The sequence below is a fragment of the Orbicella franksi genome, chromosome 1 (genome assembly GCF_964199315.1).
Source record: "Orbicella franksi chromosome 1, jaOrbFran1.1, whole genome shotgun sequence".
NCBI lineage: Eukaryota > Metazoa > Cnidaria > Anthozoa > Scleractinia > Merulinidae > Orbicella > Orbicella franksi.
This window is the reverse complement of record NC_138145.1, coordinates 17,137,072-17,151,560: the sequence shown is the minus strand read 5'-3', so window position 1 is coordinate 17,151,560 and position 14,489 is coordinate 17,137,072. Positions and strand designations below refer to the sequence as shown.

Here is a 14,489-nt window from a genome sequence, read left to right as displayed (position 1 = left end):
TTAGGAATTGTGTGGAAAAACGTAATAAGTCTAAACAGGCAAACTTGAGCTGGGTGCTATTATAATAATGTGAAATATCTCAAGTGGGAACTGATGAGAAGAAACTCCCCTGTACCTAGAAAAAGTACCCCTCCCCCACCCAGAAAAAGGGAATTTATTAACCAGGCAGAAGACTGCTCTTTTCTATAGTCAAAGTAACATGCAATGTATGGGTCACATGTTGTTACATATTTATATCTCTATCAACAATGCATTCTGAAGCACAGGCACAACCCAACAAACTTGAAACACATCCAAAGACCAAAGACAATAATTTTATTAACAACAGTAAATAATTATTGTTAATACCACACAAAGTGTGTTAAATGTCAGGTGCAATTAGCTTTATAATAGAACTTCAAAAATTTTTTTAAATTTTTTTGCATGAAATAGACTAACAAAATTTAGGTTAGCTGGCAATGAAGTGAAATGTAAAAAATATATTATAGACTGGGTAAAGTGGTTTTAATTTTGAGAATATACCTAGTCTGTGGACACAGCTTTGAGATTTTCTTATAGCCTAGAGTATTCATGGTACAGTTCTTTCCTTTCATTATCTGACCATGATGTTTTGATTATGTAATTATTAATGTATTAATTGTTATTTAAATCTTCCTCACATTACTTTTACTGGTTTGCAGCTTTAGCACAAAAACAGTTGACATGACACAACAGCCATTTGGTACCAGCACAATGGTTTATATTTGTGTGAATAATTGAAATGATGTCAACACGATTTTTGTAGTAAGTTAGAAAGTAAGCTATTAATATATTTGAAAACCATGAAGTTTCTCTGAACTGCAGTCAAACTCCAGCTGCTATATATAATTTAAATTTACAATTTCGAGGACTAAAAGCAAAATAATTATAATAAATGTCACTGTCAACAACAACACAATTGTAAGGTTCTGCAGTAGATAAATCCTGCTAGCAGGAGCGGCTAATACCAGCTTAGCTTTTGCTAAGTATAACATATCTCAGCGTATTTAATGAAAATGATAACTTTTGGTACCATTCGTGCAATCACCAGTGGAATGCACAGTTACTGGTTTGTTTTGAACACCATGTGTTACCATAGCATTTGTAATTCAAATGCTTAATGACCTTTCTTTGAAGAAAATAAAAATGTAACATCAATTCTTATTTTTTTTTCTAAAAAAAAAGATTCTTTGCCATCTCTGCTTTACTAACAAAAAATATACTAAATTGTACCCAAACTACATAATTATTTTAATGAGGTAACATGTTATCCTTTAAGCTAACATGTTGGTATATAAACTTACTTTGTAGTCAATTTTATGTATCTTAGGGTGCGTTTCTTTAAGAAAATCCAAAATGGATTTTGTGTTTCTTTTCTAAGTGGATTAATCAAAGGTCTCTAGGATCATGGTGCGTCAAAGAAACCAAAGAATCCACTCTGGGCAAGGATTCTTCGGTTCCTTTGATGCACCATGATCGGAGTGATCTTGGATTGATCTGTTTAGTAAAGAAATGCAAAATCTAGATTTAAGAATCCAATCTTGGATTTTCTTAAAGAAACGCACCCCTAATTAAATGATGCTATACATAATTATCAAAAGCTTGCTTGCTATGGGTAGTTCAGCTCAGAATACACAAGATAAATGGTATTATACAATATTTATCTGTATAGAATAGTTCCTTTGAATCTCTTATATCTTCAGTTGACGAAATCTCCCAACTTTGAATTGTAACTGAAATCTTAGCAACACTATATCCTTACAAATATCACTGACAATAAATTGTATTTCATCTGAAGATAACTGCAATTTTTAGTTACAGACATTTCAAATGTTTCAACTGGTGTCAAAATCTTAACATCAACCCTTAAAGACTCTCTTGAAGCATGCGTAAGGTTATATACATGTATCTCTGCAAAGTTTGAAAAAATGATAGTCAAATTGGTAAATTTTGAGTTCAAGCAATACTCCAGATCCTTGATCTTAATGTACCAAAATATAAAATTCTGTAAATTATGTAGTCATCTTTAAATAGTCATCCATATAAGAAGCCTTTTAGACAGTTTCTTCATGTTTGCTTTAGGGTACATGATTCACATAATTGTTGTGAAGCCTTCACACAGAGCAATTAATTGTTGTCGTCAATGAAACGTGGTTATCATCTGTGTTTTTATATTGATGTACCTTTGAACATAATAGGACTTTCCATGTGTGCATGATTTTGTCTGTTACCAATCACACTTCCACTGTTCTCCCAGAGTGGTGGTGTCATGGATGAAGAGTCAGCTGGTGAGGATCTACCAGACTCGCACGAATCCTGTTTTGGACTTTCCTGGCATAAATTACTAGAACTTAATGAATGGAAAATGTTCCCTATGGGTGGAAGCTTCAAGAAACTCCATTGCTGGGGCATGTCATAACTGTGAGCAGGCGCACTTGGAACTGCAGGGTGGTTGCCATGATAAATGTGCTTGGGCTTGGAGTGAAATGAAGAATGGGGTGCACTGTATTCCTGGTGAATGTTCATTGTGGCATGTTCATGTGATGAGTGATGCTGCATTAAGTTAGCACTTCTGGTGTTACCCACAGTGTGACAGCTGTTGAATGCCGAAGGAGGTGAAGTTGCCGGTCTAAAGCTTGCTGGTTCAGTTTGATGAACATGATGCTGCTGTAAGGGAATTTGGGCATGTTCATGACCAGGCCTGATGTGAAGGTGTGGCACATACATAGGCCCTGTTGTGGTTACCATGGCTGGGGTCTTGCCTTGAAGTGGTACAGACCTCATGTAGAATGGTGGTAAAGGGTGTGGTAGTCTTGGTGGTGCCTCGTGAACATTTGAAGTAGGTGCAAGTCTGCAATGGAAATTTTAGCTAACTGTTTTCATTTATCATTTTCAAATACATGCTCATTTGCAAGATATATGTAGCTGCAAGATTGGTTTATTGATTGGTTCATCGGATTGTCTGTGTCCTTTAGTTACTGGCTAGAGTGATTACTTTAGTATTGGATTTATGATACTCAATGAAAATGAAAACTGCTCAACAACATGAGTAAAATTCACTGTTAGAAGTAGTAATTGAACGTGTACCTTGGCCTTGCCTGTTTGTTGGTTGTTATGTCTCTATTTGGTCTTTTCCTGGGAAGTATTAAGGTTGTGTCAGCAATATTCTGAGAAATCTAAAAGCAAAGAACATATTTAGTCTTATTTAACATGTGGTTTTACAAAGAACCAATGCTGGTGATACCTTTCTCATAATTAAATGATACAATGTTTTTGTTTGTCAACTGACACACTGTATCCATTTTGGGTTGTGTTTACTGTGGATTGTCTCGACTGATATATCGCTTGACAGTCAGGCGATATATCAGTCGACAGTGAGTTGAAATGTCAGGCAAAAGTCGGTCAATAGTTGGCCAACAGTTGGCCGAGACTTGGTCAATAGTTGTTAGTTATATCAGTTGAGATTTTGTGTCGGCCAACATAGCTTTCAGTTCACCGATACTTCACCAATACTTCACAGATACTTCACTGATACCTCACCAACACCTCGCTGATACTTCGCCAATAATTCACCGAGTATTGGTTGACAATCGGTCGAAAGAAACACAGTACTTCTGACATGATATATATCCACACCCAGACTAGTTTGTTTAATTCAAATTTAACGATGAACATCCCCAACCTTTTATACGGGAGTCTTCCCACCCAGGCTCAACATTTGACTGACAGTTGACTGAGAAACCACTCACAGTTGACCAATATATCACTGACATGACAGTTGACCGATAAACCACCAGCATATGACTGATACTCAATTAAGATGTGTGTACAAAATATTGACAGACTCAACCAATAGTTGGTCGTTGGTCGCACCTTGCCAGTTGATCCAACTTGGCATAGGCAGTCATCAACTCCATGCAAAGAAGCTTTTTCTTTGAAGTGTATATGACACAAAATTTTTTTTAAGGTATTTTCCTTCCTTGATATATGTAATACATGAATAATGTTTTGAAAATGCAAAAAAAATTAATTTGGATGATTTTTTTTGTGGCCGAAATACGGCCAATTTCCCCATAAAAGTGTCCCTGGAAACTGGGGACGAGAATTGTGTTCGTGATGTCACAGTGTTTGATAACATTGCTGTCATGGGAAACCGCCTTGTCATTTCTCTTGCACACAGCTTCAAATGTGCCAGTGATTTGCTAGCTAGTAACGCTAATTTTCGACCCGCCTCATGCTTCAAACGTTTCTCTTCGTTTTCAGCCATATTGGTTTGTTCATCAAACACAGTGACGTCACAGACGTAAATCATGTGACATTTTGGCCGCGTGATCTGTGGGACAATTTCAACATGAAAGTAGCGTGTATTTTGAAAGAAAAAAAGGGGTTTCAAAATATTCTCATGATCTAAAAACTTTACAACCATTTTTCTAACATTATTAATGACCAGAATCAGCGGAAAAAACAATTGTGTCATATACACTTTAAAGTGGTTGAGTATTTGCATGACTATCACCCTGAGACAGGTTGGTTGGAGTCGGGTGTAGCATGGAGTCAAGACTGTGTTTATCACTTGGCAAGGGATTCAGGGCATTATATGACTAGCCAACAAAAACTAATGATGATAACATGAATAACAACTGGAAGAATCAAACTCAGACCAGGTTAAAGGCTGATGCTATGGCAAGTTGATAAATAGTGAAGTGTTTAACTTGCCTGCCAATGCAGCCCAACAGTTTCTTCAGAAACTAGCTCATACCTTGGTTCAGCCCATGTTAGTCTATCCTGAACATACTTATTAATTATTATAATTATTACCTCTTGCAGAACAGCAGGTGGTAGCCTTTCCTTGATCATTCGCACATATTTCACTGTCATTTCAAGTATCTAATGAAGAAAAATGATAATAATCAACCTCATCATCATTACAATCACTTTTCAGAATGAATCCCTTCTTACATTTTTTTAAAAGTTGTTAAAACTGATACATACATTATGTATGTATTTCTCACTTCTCATAACTTACAGAAGCCATATCAGATTTTTTTCCAGCAACACTTGGTAACAGAAAGCGCAGTTGATCACAACTCTCCTTGATACGTTCTCTACAAATATAAAGAGTAGAACAAACCAAACTGAATTGTGGATAAAAGGAAAAATTCTGGATCAAAATTGAGACAGTTTTTGCAAAATGAATAACAATAGGCCATATTTGTATTCTCATTAATGGACTGAGACTAGCTTGCAACTGAGGCTTATGCAGGACATCTTTTCAAATGCAAATAACTTTTATCTCATTGAGCATGAGCCTCCATTGCAAGCTAGTTCCAGTCCAATATCGAGAATATGAATATGGCCTATTGGATGTCTGTCATTCATTAAATGTTCTTAGAAGATCATGGGACAGTGAATTTCGGAAGCAAAATAAACTCCTTTTGACAGACATGTACATAATAGTAATGTAGTCCATTGCTTATCAACAGGAGAACGGTTAATTTAAGTAGTTTTTTTTTAACTTGTTATAAGAATAAAGAAAATCATCAACAAGGAGATTATTGTCTAAATGTTTCCTCTGTAAGAAGACAAGCGGTATGAAATACTACCTAGAAAATGGTGGAGACTTTTGATCCTATCTTGAAACCTTAGAATCCTTTGATGAGCCACGAAGTCTCGTTTTTGTGTTTTTCAATCTGTCTCAGAGCCTAAAATGTCCAAGTCTCAGTTTCAAATTTTCAACAAGGTTCTTTCATTGGTGTTTCAGCATCCCAAGGAATTAACCATTTGTTGGCCATACAACAGTTCTGTGCAATTATTACTTTACCCACCTAATATTTTGAATTAAATGCACATGCAGCATAATTATCATTATTTGTGTCACTGTTTTATTTTTCACTTTTACCTTCGGATTCTTTCTTTGGAGCTGTGTTTAGACAAATCATCACGTAGCAGTGTGATTTTCATATCTTTACTACCCAGTGGTCCACTGATCATGTATGCTGGAGTCCCAACCATCTTGGTACCGTCGCAGTCAGGTGATGCTTGTGTGGATGCTGCAGGATGTTCAGCCTTGGATGCCATGTGGCCAGCACTGAAGCCTCCACTGTTAGTGCCATGAGCATTTGGACAGAGTGGTGGTGGGTTGCTGGGAATAAAATGTTGTGGAAAATTGCCAACTCTACTTGGATCTGAGGATTGTATGTTGTGGTAAACATAGCCTTGGTTGCAGTGTTCAGAATAGTCTTGGTTGACCGTGCCAGTAATATGAGTGGAGACAAGCCCTCCATGGGTGCTGATATGGTCTGGTGCTGATCTTGGAATAAATAGAGATGGCAGTGGTGGTTCTTGCAGTAGATTCCCTCCATGTGCAAAGTGTTGTGGAACAGTAGTATTTGAAACATGGCCATTGTGTTGTTGCAAGCCACCATCATTTGTGAGGTGATGGGTTTGGGTCAGATCACCAAAGCTGCCTCTATCAGCAGAAACACATTGTGCATTGTGAAATGGCTGTTGATAGCAGGATTCTGAGTGGCTACCTTGAAGAGAGGAGGGTTTGCCAAAGGACTCTGATGTTACCACAGAATTAACTGCCTGAGAAATTGCATTACTACAGTTCTGTCTGCAAGAGATATAAAACATGGTACTCAACTCACTCAATCCTCTTTCTGCCCTAGGGCGCATAAGGCCATAAAATGGCAACTCTCTAGATATTATATAGCATAATATATTATTCTGTTACTTGTATGAATTTCTTTGTGAACATCTGCCTTGGTTTGGTCTCAAAGGTGTGACTCAATGATTTTAAGGTGTTGTTCTTGGAGTAGTTTCTCTTGTTGTTGTAATTTCATGTTTTCTGGCTCGTGAGAAATTTGTTTAATGCCTCAAATATTATAGGATTGTTGCCAGAAATTGTCTCAAATCTTGGTTCAAGTATTTTGGTTTCAGAATTAAATATTAATAGGAAATCCTTGTGCTGGCTAAATATTCAAAGTTGTTCATACCAGAGACAGTGAGTTAAAAAGTTATTAAACTATTTATTTCCTAGTAGAATAAAAACAGCACTCCCCATTCTCAGTGTATTTCATTGTTTTTGCCCCCCCCCCCCTCCCCCAACTCCTCCCTTCCCCCCTGCCTTCTCCTGGAGATGCAGACACTTCCCATAAGAAAGCACCAAGGTGTGAATCCGAAGGTGCCCATGGACAGTTTGACTGAAACAAACTAAATTCTTTAAATGAATAATTTGTTGTTCACTTACTGAAGTGACAGGGATGGTGAATAGTGTACAAGTGATGATGATGGTTCTTCAGCATTCTCTTTACTCCTCTCTGGACCTTTTGATCCAAGTAATTGAACTCGATCTTCAGGACTCTCTGGTGTCAGTGGCATACCTGAAATGATTGAAACAAAGTGAATTGACAGGAACATGAATGAAACAAACAGTTTAGAGAGCCAAAGGGAGGTAGACCAGCCACCTGGGTGCCATTAGTCTTGCCAAAATTAACCATCCCCCATTACATATAGGTGAATGTTCAGCTTCCAACAGAAATGTCCGGGTTGATCTGAATAATCAATAGACTTTCAATCTACAGACATTCAATCTGTAGACTTTCAGTTTAAGCAGGCTGTCAGGTCTGACATTTATTAGTTATAACTGTATCTTTTCAATGTCATTGCAACATTGAATAACAGCACTTAGCCTTCATAATGAACAAGCAACAACCTTGAAGAAGTGGCACCCTTAAGGTGGCTGAACACTGTTTTTGATACCTGTGTTTCATTCACCTTTTTCTCTAAAACCCTTGATCTCTCGGTCACCAAAAATGGCAGCAAGCAAGATAACAACACAAACTTTGGTTTTTTGACGGTTAAGCTGATGTATGTGCCGTTGCCATGGCAACATGAATAAAAATAAACAGGACTTTAAAATCGGTTTTGTTTATTTGTAGAAAATCTAGTCATTAGATTTTCTTTATAATTTGCATGCAACAAGCTTGTAGCGATTCTCACAAGTTAACACCATTTTGCTAATAATTTAACAGAGAGATCTTGAATTATCCCTTCTTGAAGGTTCACTGGAATATCTAGAATTTCCTTTGTTAAAGTTCAATTATTTTCAATACCCCAGTTACTTATTTCCTATAGTATTTTCGTGCCAAATTTCGTGAAATTCTAATGAGTGGTTTTCGAGAAATAGGTGTATTTCTGAGAGTGCAAATTTTCATTCAATCAATTTTTTTACTTACTACGCATGCGTTGCATTTAATTGGGTTCTTTCGGTAATAAAGAAAAAGCTGAGAATTGCTGGGTTCTTTGCATCGTTACCTTTTCTAACATATCTTTTGTGATAAAAGACTAAAGCCATCAATACAATGTGTTCAATTATAGATAAAAATAGCACGGATACTGTAGGTGTTGAGTAAATAAAATGATTGCTCTATTGACGGCATGTTTATTTTTTTGCAATCCTTGTGCGTGCGCTGAATTGCATCAGCAAAAGCGCGCGGAAAACTGTGTTCGGCCACCTTAAATAATGACAACATCGAAAGGCCAAAACATTTAATAAGCATCATAGCAACTATTTTTCAAGTAAATATAGTACGCCAATTTAGGGGCCAATGTTGTAATAAGTGCATTTGTTCAGTTCATTCTCACCGACATTGTGCCCTCTCATGTTTCTGCACAACTGACTGGTATATGCAACTGTGACAGAGATGATGTGGTAGTTGTATGTCACCAAGTGAAATTGGGTGCAGACATGGTGGTGCAGGCTTTGCCAGAAGGTTTCAGTGGTTTTGATTTATTTCTTTACCTTCACAGGTCTTGTGTCTAGCCCACTTCAACAAAACCTGATTCATTGTTTCCTCTGTCACTGGCAAGTGAAGGATGTCATTTATTCCATGGGCACTGAAGTCCTCTGAAATATGAAATGAAAAACGTTTGATTCATTAAAGGGGCAAAGAGAAAGGGGATAGAATATTAAGGAGGCTATTCAAAAAAACAGGATACATTTCAGTACCTTTGCTCCCTTCACTTGTCACTCCAATTATTGCGACAGAACGGTTCAGAGAATTGGGATTGTACCTGTAGTGATTTTAAACAACAATGATAAATTAAGATTATCTCTTCAACACTTAATTTCTCTTTCTACAACAGTATCCAGGGGAGGAGCCCGGGGTCCCCCTTATTTTGGGTTAAAAAAAAAAAAAAAAATCACAGAAGGAAGAAAAGCCAGCAGGCAAAACAAAACCGGGCCCCCTCGTAGCTCAAGGTCTGGATCTGCCACTGGTATCTTAGATAAGCATACTAAGTACGGGTCACAAAAACATTTGGAAATGATCACCAAATAATTTTTTGTTATTTTAAACAAATTCTCTGGTACAAAATGACGTCTCAAAAGACATCTCAAGTCTTTTTCTCTGCAAGAATAATTTTGCAGGGATCTAGCTGTAGTATCTTGATATTCACCTACGTTTTTTTCTTGCAATTAAGGGGAATTGTGCAGTTTCGATTAAAAGTAACGAGCTGGGGAAGGTGTTCTTAATCCCGAAATTTTATTTACACTCACAAGCTGAGCCAAGCTGATCAGATCTAACTTCTTACGACAGCAGAGGCGGAGTTTACTATGTATTGTGTAATTAACAGCAAAGAAGAAACAGAAATCTTATCATGAACTCACCTTACAGTAGAGCATATTTTTTGAGCGTTGCTTGCAACCGAAGACATGTCCAGGAAAATGAGAAGAAAAGTCTCTTTTGTACAAACCGAAATCAAGTCTGTACAATGACAACTTGCAAGTTTTATCACTTCGAGTGCCTTCAATTCTGTCCATGTTTCACGAAGTCTTTCGTTTTCTGCCTCGTGAACAATTAGGATTTGCTTCTCAAGATCCTGAAATTAAATCAACGTTTAAATATGAGAGAATTGTTTCAAACAGAACCGGGCGAAGGAAATTGTTAAAACGATTTAGAGTTATCGCAGAATTTTTCTGTAGGATGACTTGGTCAAAAGATACTGATTTTTTGCAAATTGTTTAATGTACTTTCGTGGAATAAAGAAGAAATAAAATGTGTACAACTTGGCTTAATTACCTTCTCTGAGAATGACGGAGCTACAGGTCCAAACACGTTTTCTTGAGGAGTTTTCAGTCCATGTGGATTTTCCACAATTTGTTCTTTCACAGCAGCATCCCCTTCGTTGATAACAGTGTATTCGATAATTTCTGTGCGGCCATTTTCAAAAGCTTCGTTGTTTTGCCTTTCGACGATTGTTTCCGAAGCCCAAGAATTTGAACCTTCTTTGAATAGTTTACGTCTCACGGAGCTCATGACAGAAATTTCAACCGCTAAATTCCTAATTTTGCACTTCCCAGCTGTCGCGATATGAAACGGCTTTTGGTGTAAACGTTAGTGGAGATTACGCTTTTGTTTTATCGGCTCGTCTTTTTCTCACTAGCATTCACGTGTGGAACGCGGAGCTCATTCAAATTTGGCGCGGACAGTGCGCGTATATTTAAATCACTGAAAACCAATCACACTGAACAGGAAGATCACATGACCTACCAAATAATTCTGCCCCAGGATTTTTCGGATCTCAAGACACTTTCACACGGGAATAAAACCGCCCCGTCTGTTTATATCATGGGAAATCTCAAAGGATGAAACTGTGTTTCAAGTTTCCCAAAAGCTCGTTTTCACTGTCACGCAATAAAGAAATAAATCAAAAACAATTCAGTGGATAAAGTCAAGAAATTGTGATCTTATAGGAAATAGATAGAGGAGACACTTCTCCAAGTTTTAAGTTTGTACGTTTTACCAGATTGCAGATATTTGTCGAAATGTTTCGCAGAAATTTACAGAGCCCAGTAATGAGTATGGAAACGCCATGTTGGTGCATCTCTGTAGTGCACCAATATGGCGGCAGGAAAATAGTGTAAACATCTGGAACTTAGTTTGGCTATCTAGGCTACTGATTATCTGTACTGAACAAACACACATTTACATAAGCACTTTTCCAAATGATCTAACTTTTAAAAAAAGCTAAAAATCATGAGTTAGGTATATATTTTTCGACAAATGCGGTTGTAGCTTTGTGTCACGCACCGCCATAATTCTGAAATTCAAACGAAGCACACTATTGAGCAGAAACATTGTAAACAGAAAAAAAAATTACCCCCTCTTATGCCTGATGGAGATAACAACTTTGGTGGCTCTTTAGTTTTCGATTTTAGAAAATGATGACGTGACATGAAAACGATCTATTGATTGCAATTGCAATTTGTCTAAAACCTGTCAAGGTAGGGTGTGGACAAAACGTGGGGTAGGCCATGGTCTAGGCCAATGGTGGTCGCTGAGAGTATCCAAAATGGCCAAAATGGCGGCTCCGCGATCCTTACCGGCTGCCAGTTTGTAACATAGAGTGGAGTGCTAGTGTAAACATGTAATGAAAGGCGTTAGTGACTTTTTAGTATACCCCCATTAGAGGGATACAAGAAACCACGAGGGATACAATGTTATGCCAGCTAACTCGTTCGACTCTTACTGATGTTTTGTTAATGTTTTTAAAAATCTGACCACTGGTGGGCCATAGGGTAGGCCACAGGGTAAGCCATGGCCTACACCATGGCCTAGGCCATAGCCTACCCCACGTTTTGTCCACACCTGTCAAGGTATGCAGCTGAAGCCATCCTCGGAGACCCGGGTGCTGATAGTTGGCAAGATGCGACATTTTCGGGCGAGCGCTCGCCCGAAAATATCGCTGGGTCTCCCGGATGAGCTGAAGCAGGAAAATTAGCAAATAAACAGATGTGAGAGAACCTTTTCAAAGTCAGAGTCGAGAAGGAAAATTCACAGATATATAGAGGTAAACTGCAGAAAATTTTCCGAGAAAAAAGAGATGTATTTGCTTCTCTTATACTGCATGTACATTTTTTTTTTCAGCTGCGCTTGATAAGCAATAATAATAGTCTGTTCAAGTCAGTTCGCTCTTAAAAACACCCGAATAAAAACAACTGTATTGGATTTCTTAATTTCATGTATCGTTGGAAATCTTTTCCATCTTCAAATTTTTTTTATTCAAACCCACATCCTGACTGACGGGATGGTGTCAATATTTTCTCGTCTACCTTCATGACGTCATAGAAGTAAATCCATTTGTATGGAAAAACAGGCTTTTCTGGTGGGAAAACAAATGGAACGGGCACTCCCATGGGTTTTTCTTTTCGGAAAATTTGGAATATCTTTCTTTTCAAAGGTACATGTATTCCTCTTTTCTCGTCTTTACGGGAATTTGATCGGCAAATCCGCCTTTACCATTTGCTTTCTCACACTATTCCCGTGCTTCTTGATGAAATACGCAGTCGTTTCAAATCAGTGGGAAATGAAATGGGACCATAGTTACGGGCACATTCGGACTTGGGGGCGGAGGGGGGGGGGGGGGGGCGGCGGTGACCTTATTGCCCGAAAAATATTACACAATGCCCGAAAGCGTGAGTGTTGTTCAAACGCACTCAAATCGCAGTAAAAGAAAAAACCTTCACAACTCTAACTGACGTCTAATGAAACTGTTATCATTCCAAAAATAGTTATTTTGAAACTTCGCATACTCTATGACCTCGATCGACAGCCTAGTAAAATCGGAAACTTATAAAAGAAACAGTTAGGTCTTTCCCGTACCAAAAATTCAGGAAAATTTTACATGTAAAACGGCTCTTTGTGGAGCCATTTAAAACGGCTCTTTTCAGAGCAACCACAAAAACAAAAATTGTGGTCTTCGTTTGCTTTTATTCTTTTGTCATTGCTTTGTTGATGAACCTAATACACATATCGCGGATTTCCGCGATACACATTTAAACGATATATATATGGCTTTACCAAAACAGAATACCTGGATCCTTATGTCATTTGACCTTAACTCCATTTTGACAAGGCAAACGTCAGAGAAAGTAGCCCACAAGCCTGGCCTTGACAACCTTTAAGAATGTTTTTCCCCGAGTACTCTTGCCCAAATCATCAGCGTTTTGCCCGAAAAATTACAAAAATGTCTGAAACTAGGGGAGGCTGCAACGCCCCCCCCCCCCGCCCCACCCCGTACGCCTATGAATGGGACCGACCGTTTCACTGGAAAGTTTTCAGATGCTGTCCAATGGTACACGTTCATCCCGTCTTTCTATTTGTACAGTTCCATTCAGCGGATAGACTGTTCACAGTCCCCTATTTTTCCGTGAGATAGTAGATGTCGATCGTTAACGTTGAATTCGACGGGCCGCCATCTTTGTCTCTTGATGCGAGCGAAACTGGGGAGAGTACAAAATGCCCGTGAGTAGGGGTGGTGGAGGGCACGGCGAGCGGATTTTTTCCGCCCCGTCACCCTGACGCTATTAACCCCACCGCCACTACCCACGGACATTTTGTACCCTCCCCAGTTTCGCTCGCATTAAGAGACCAAGATGGCGGCCCGTTTGAGACTTGCTAACTCAACGATCGACATCTACGATCTCACGGAAAAATAGGGGACTGTGAACAGTCTATTTAGCGGAAAATTCTTACCAATTTTAATTATCATAATTACGGTCACCCAACTAGCTTTTTAGTTATTTTGGGTGTCCCACTACTGTATGTACTGTACTGTTTATTTATTTATTTATAATTATAATCTTGTAAATTCTCTTAGTCGTTTACAGTAGTAGAAATAAACTGTTGTTGTTGTTGTTGTTGCTGTCCACGCAAATGGAAAGCAGTCCTCCAGGGTGCTCCTTGTTTCTCCTGCATTCGCTCACCGACCATACCCGAGCTTTTTGTGTTTAATGCCGCCTCTGCTTCAGTTTACTGATCATTGCTGGAAATGAAATGGTTTTATGCGTCTTTTCAAATGAAATCATTGTCTGTTGTTCAAAGCCCAATGGCTAACCCAGGATTAGCGAGAATTTTGATATCATTTTTTGTAACTTCCGGTGAGGTTTTCTATTAATTTTAATTAGATTGTTTACCCCTCAGTTTTCAGTTTGAATCATCTCAAACTATACAAAACATAAGCAGTGAAAAACATTTTTACAGAAGAAAATTAATACTTTGGTTAACTTTTAAAACAGGCTTAGTGTTACCCGGCTTTGGAACAACCCGGCTCACAGCGGTGTTTCGAGTGTTGGCTGTTCGGAGTCTGAAAATACTGTATGACGACTTACATGCTATTGCTAAACACTGCTGGAGCAATTACTGACTAAATTTAGAAGCTAATCTCGTGCAAGTTTCAAAAAAAGTTATTTACGTGGGAAGATGAAAATTAGTGATGTTTAATTATTCATGGAAGGCTGCGCCAAGTTTTTTTTTCCGTTGGAAACGTTTCAAGATGCGTTGGAGCTTCACCTTGAAAAATACACCTGTTGGTTTTCACCACTGCTACAACACAAGGATATTCAAGGAGTTTCTAAAGAATGCTTTTTTTAACAAAGAAAAGGTGGCCAGCACAGGAAAGATTGG

The 14,489-nt window shown here is 38.2% G+C and overlaps 1 protein-coding gene across 1 annotated transcript in view; it reads right to left on the bottom strand.

Moving 5' to 3' along the window:
* LOC145493770 (uncharacterized) overlaps positions 1–10,862 on the bottom strand; it is an 11,105-nt gene extending 243 nt beyond the window's left edge. The window contains exons 1-10 of the mRNA XM_081473230.1: positions 10,104–10,862; positions 9,692–9,903; positions 9,032–9,096; positions 8,825–8,929; positions 7,271–7,403; positions 5,918–6,634; positions 5,045–5,123; positions 4,837–4,905; positions 3,106–3,194; positions 1–2,869 (exon numbers count right to left, since the gene is read on the bottom strand). The exon at positions 1–2,869 is cut by the window's left edge and continues 243 nt beyond it. Of these exons, the coding sequence (XP_081329356.1) occupies positions 2,188–2,869; positions 3,106–3,194; positions 4,837–4,905; positions 5,045–5,123; positions 5,918–6,634; positions 7,271–7,403; positions 8,825–8,929; positions 9,032–9,096; positions 9,692–9,903; positions 10,104–10,340 (2,388 nt within the window). The 5' untranslated portion in view covers positions 10,341–10,862 and the 3' untranslated portion in view covers positions 1–2,187. The remainder of the gene's footprint in view (positions 2,870–3,105; positions 3,195–4,836; positions 4,906–5,044; positions 5,124–5,917; positions 6,635–7,270; positions 7,404–8,824; positions 8,930–9,031; positions 9,097–9,691; positions 9,904–10,103) is intronic.
* Between the last annotated feature and the right edge of the window lie 3,627 nt (positions 10,863–14,489).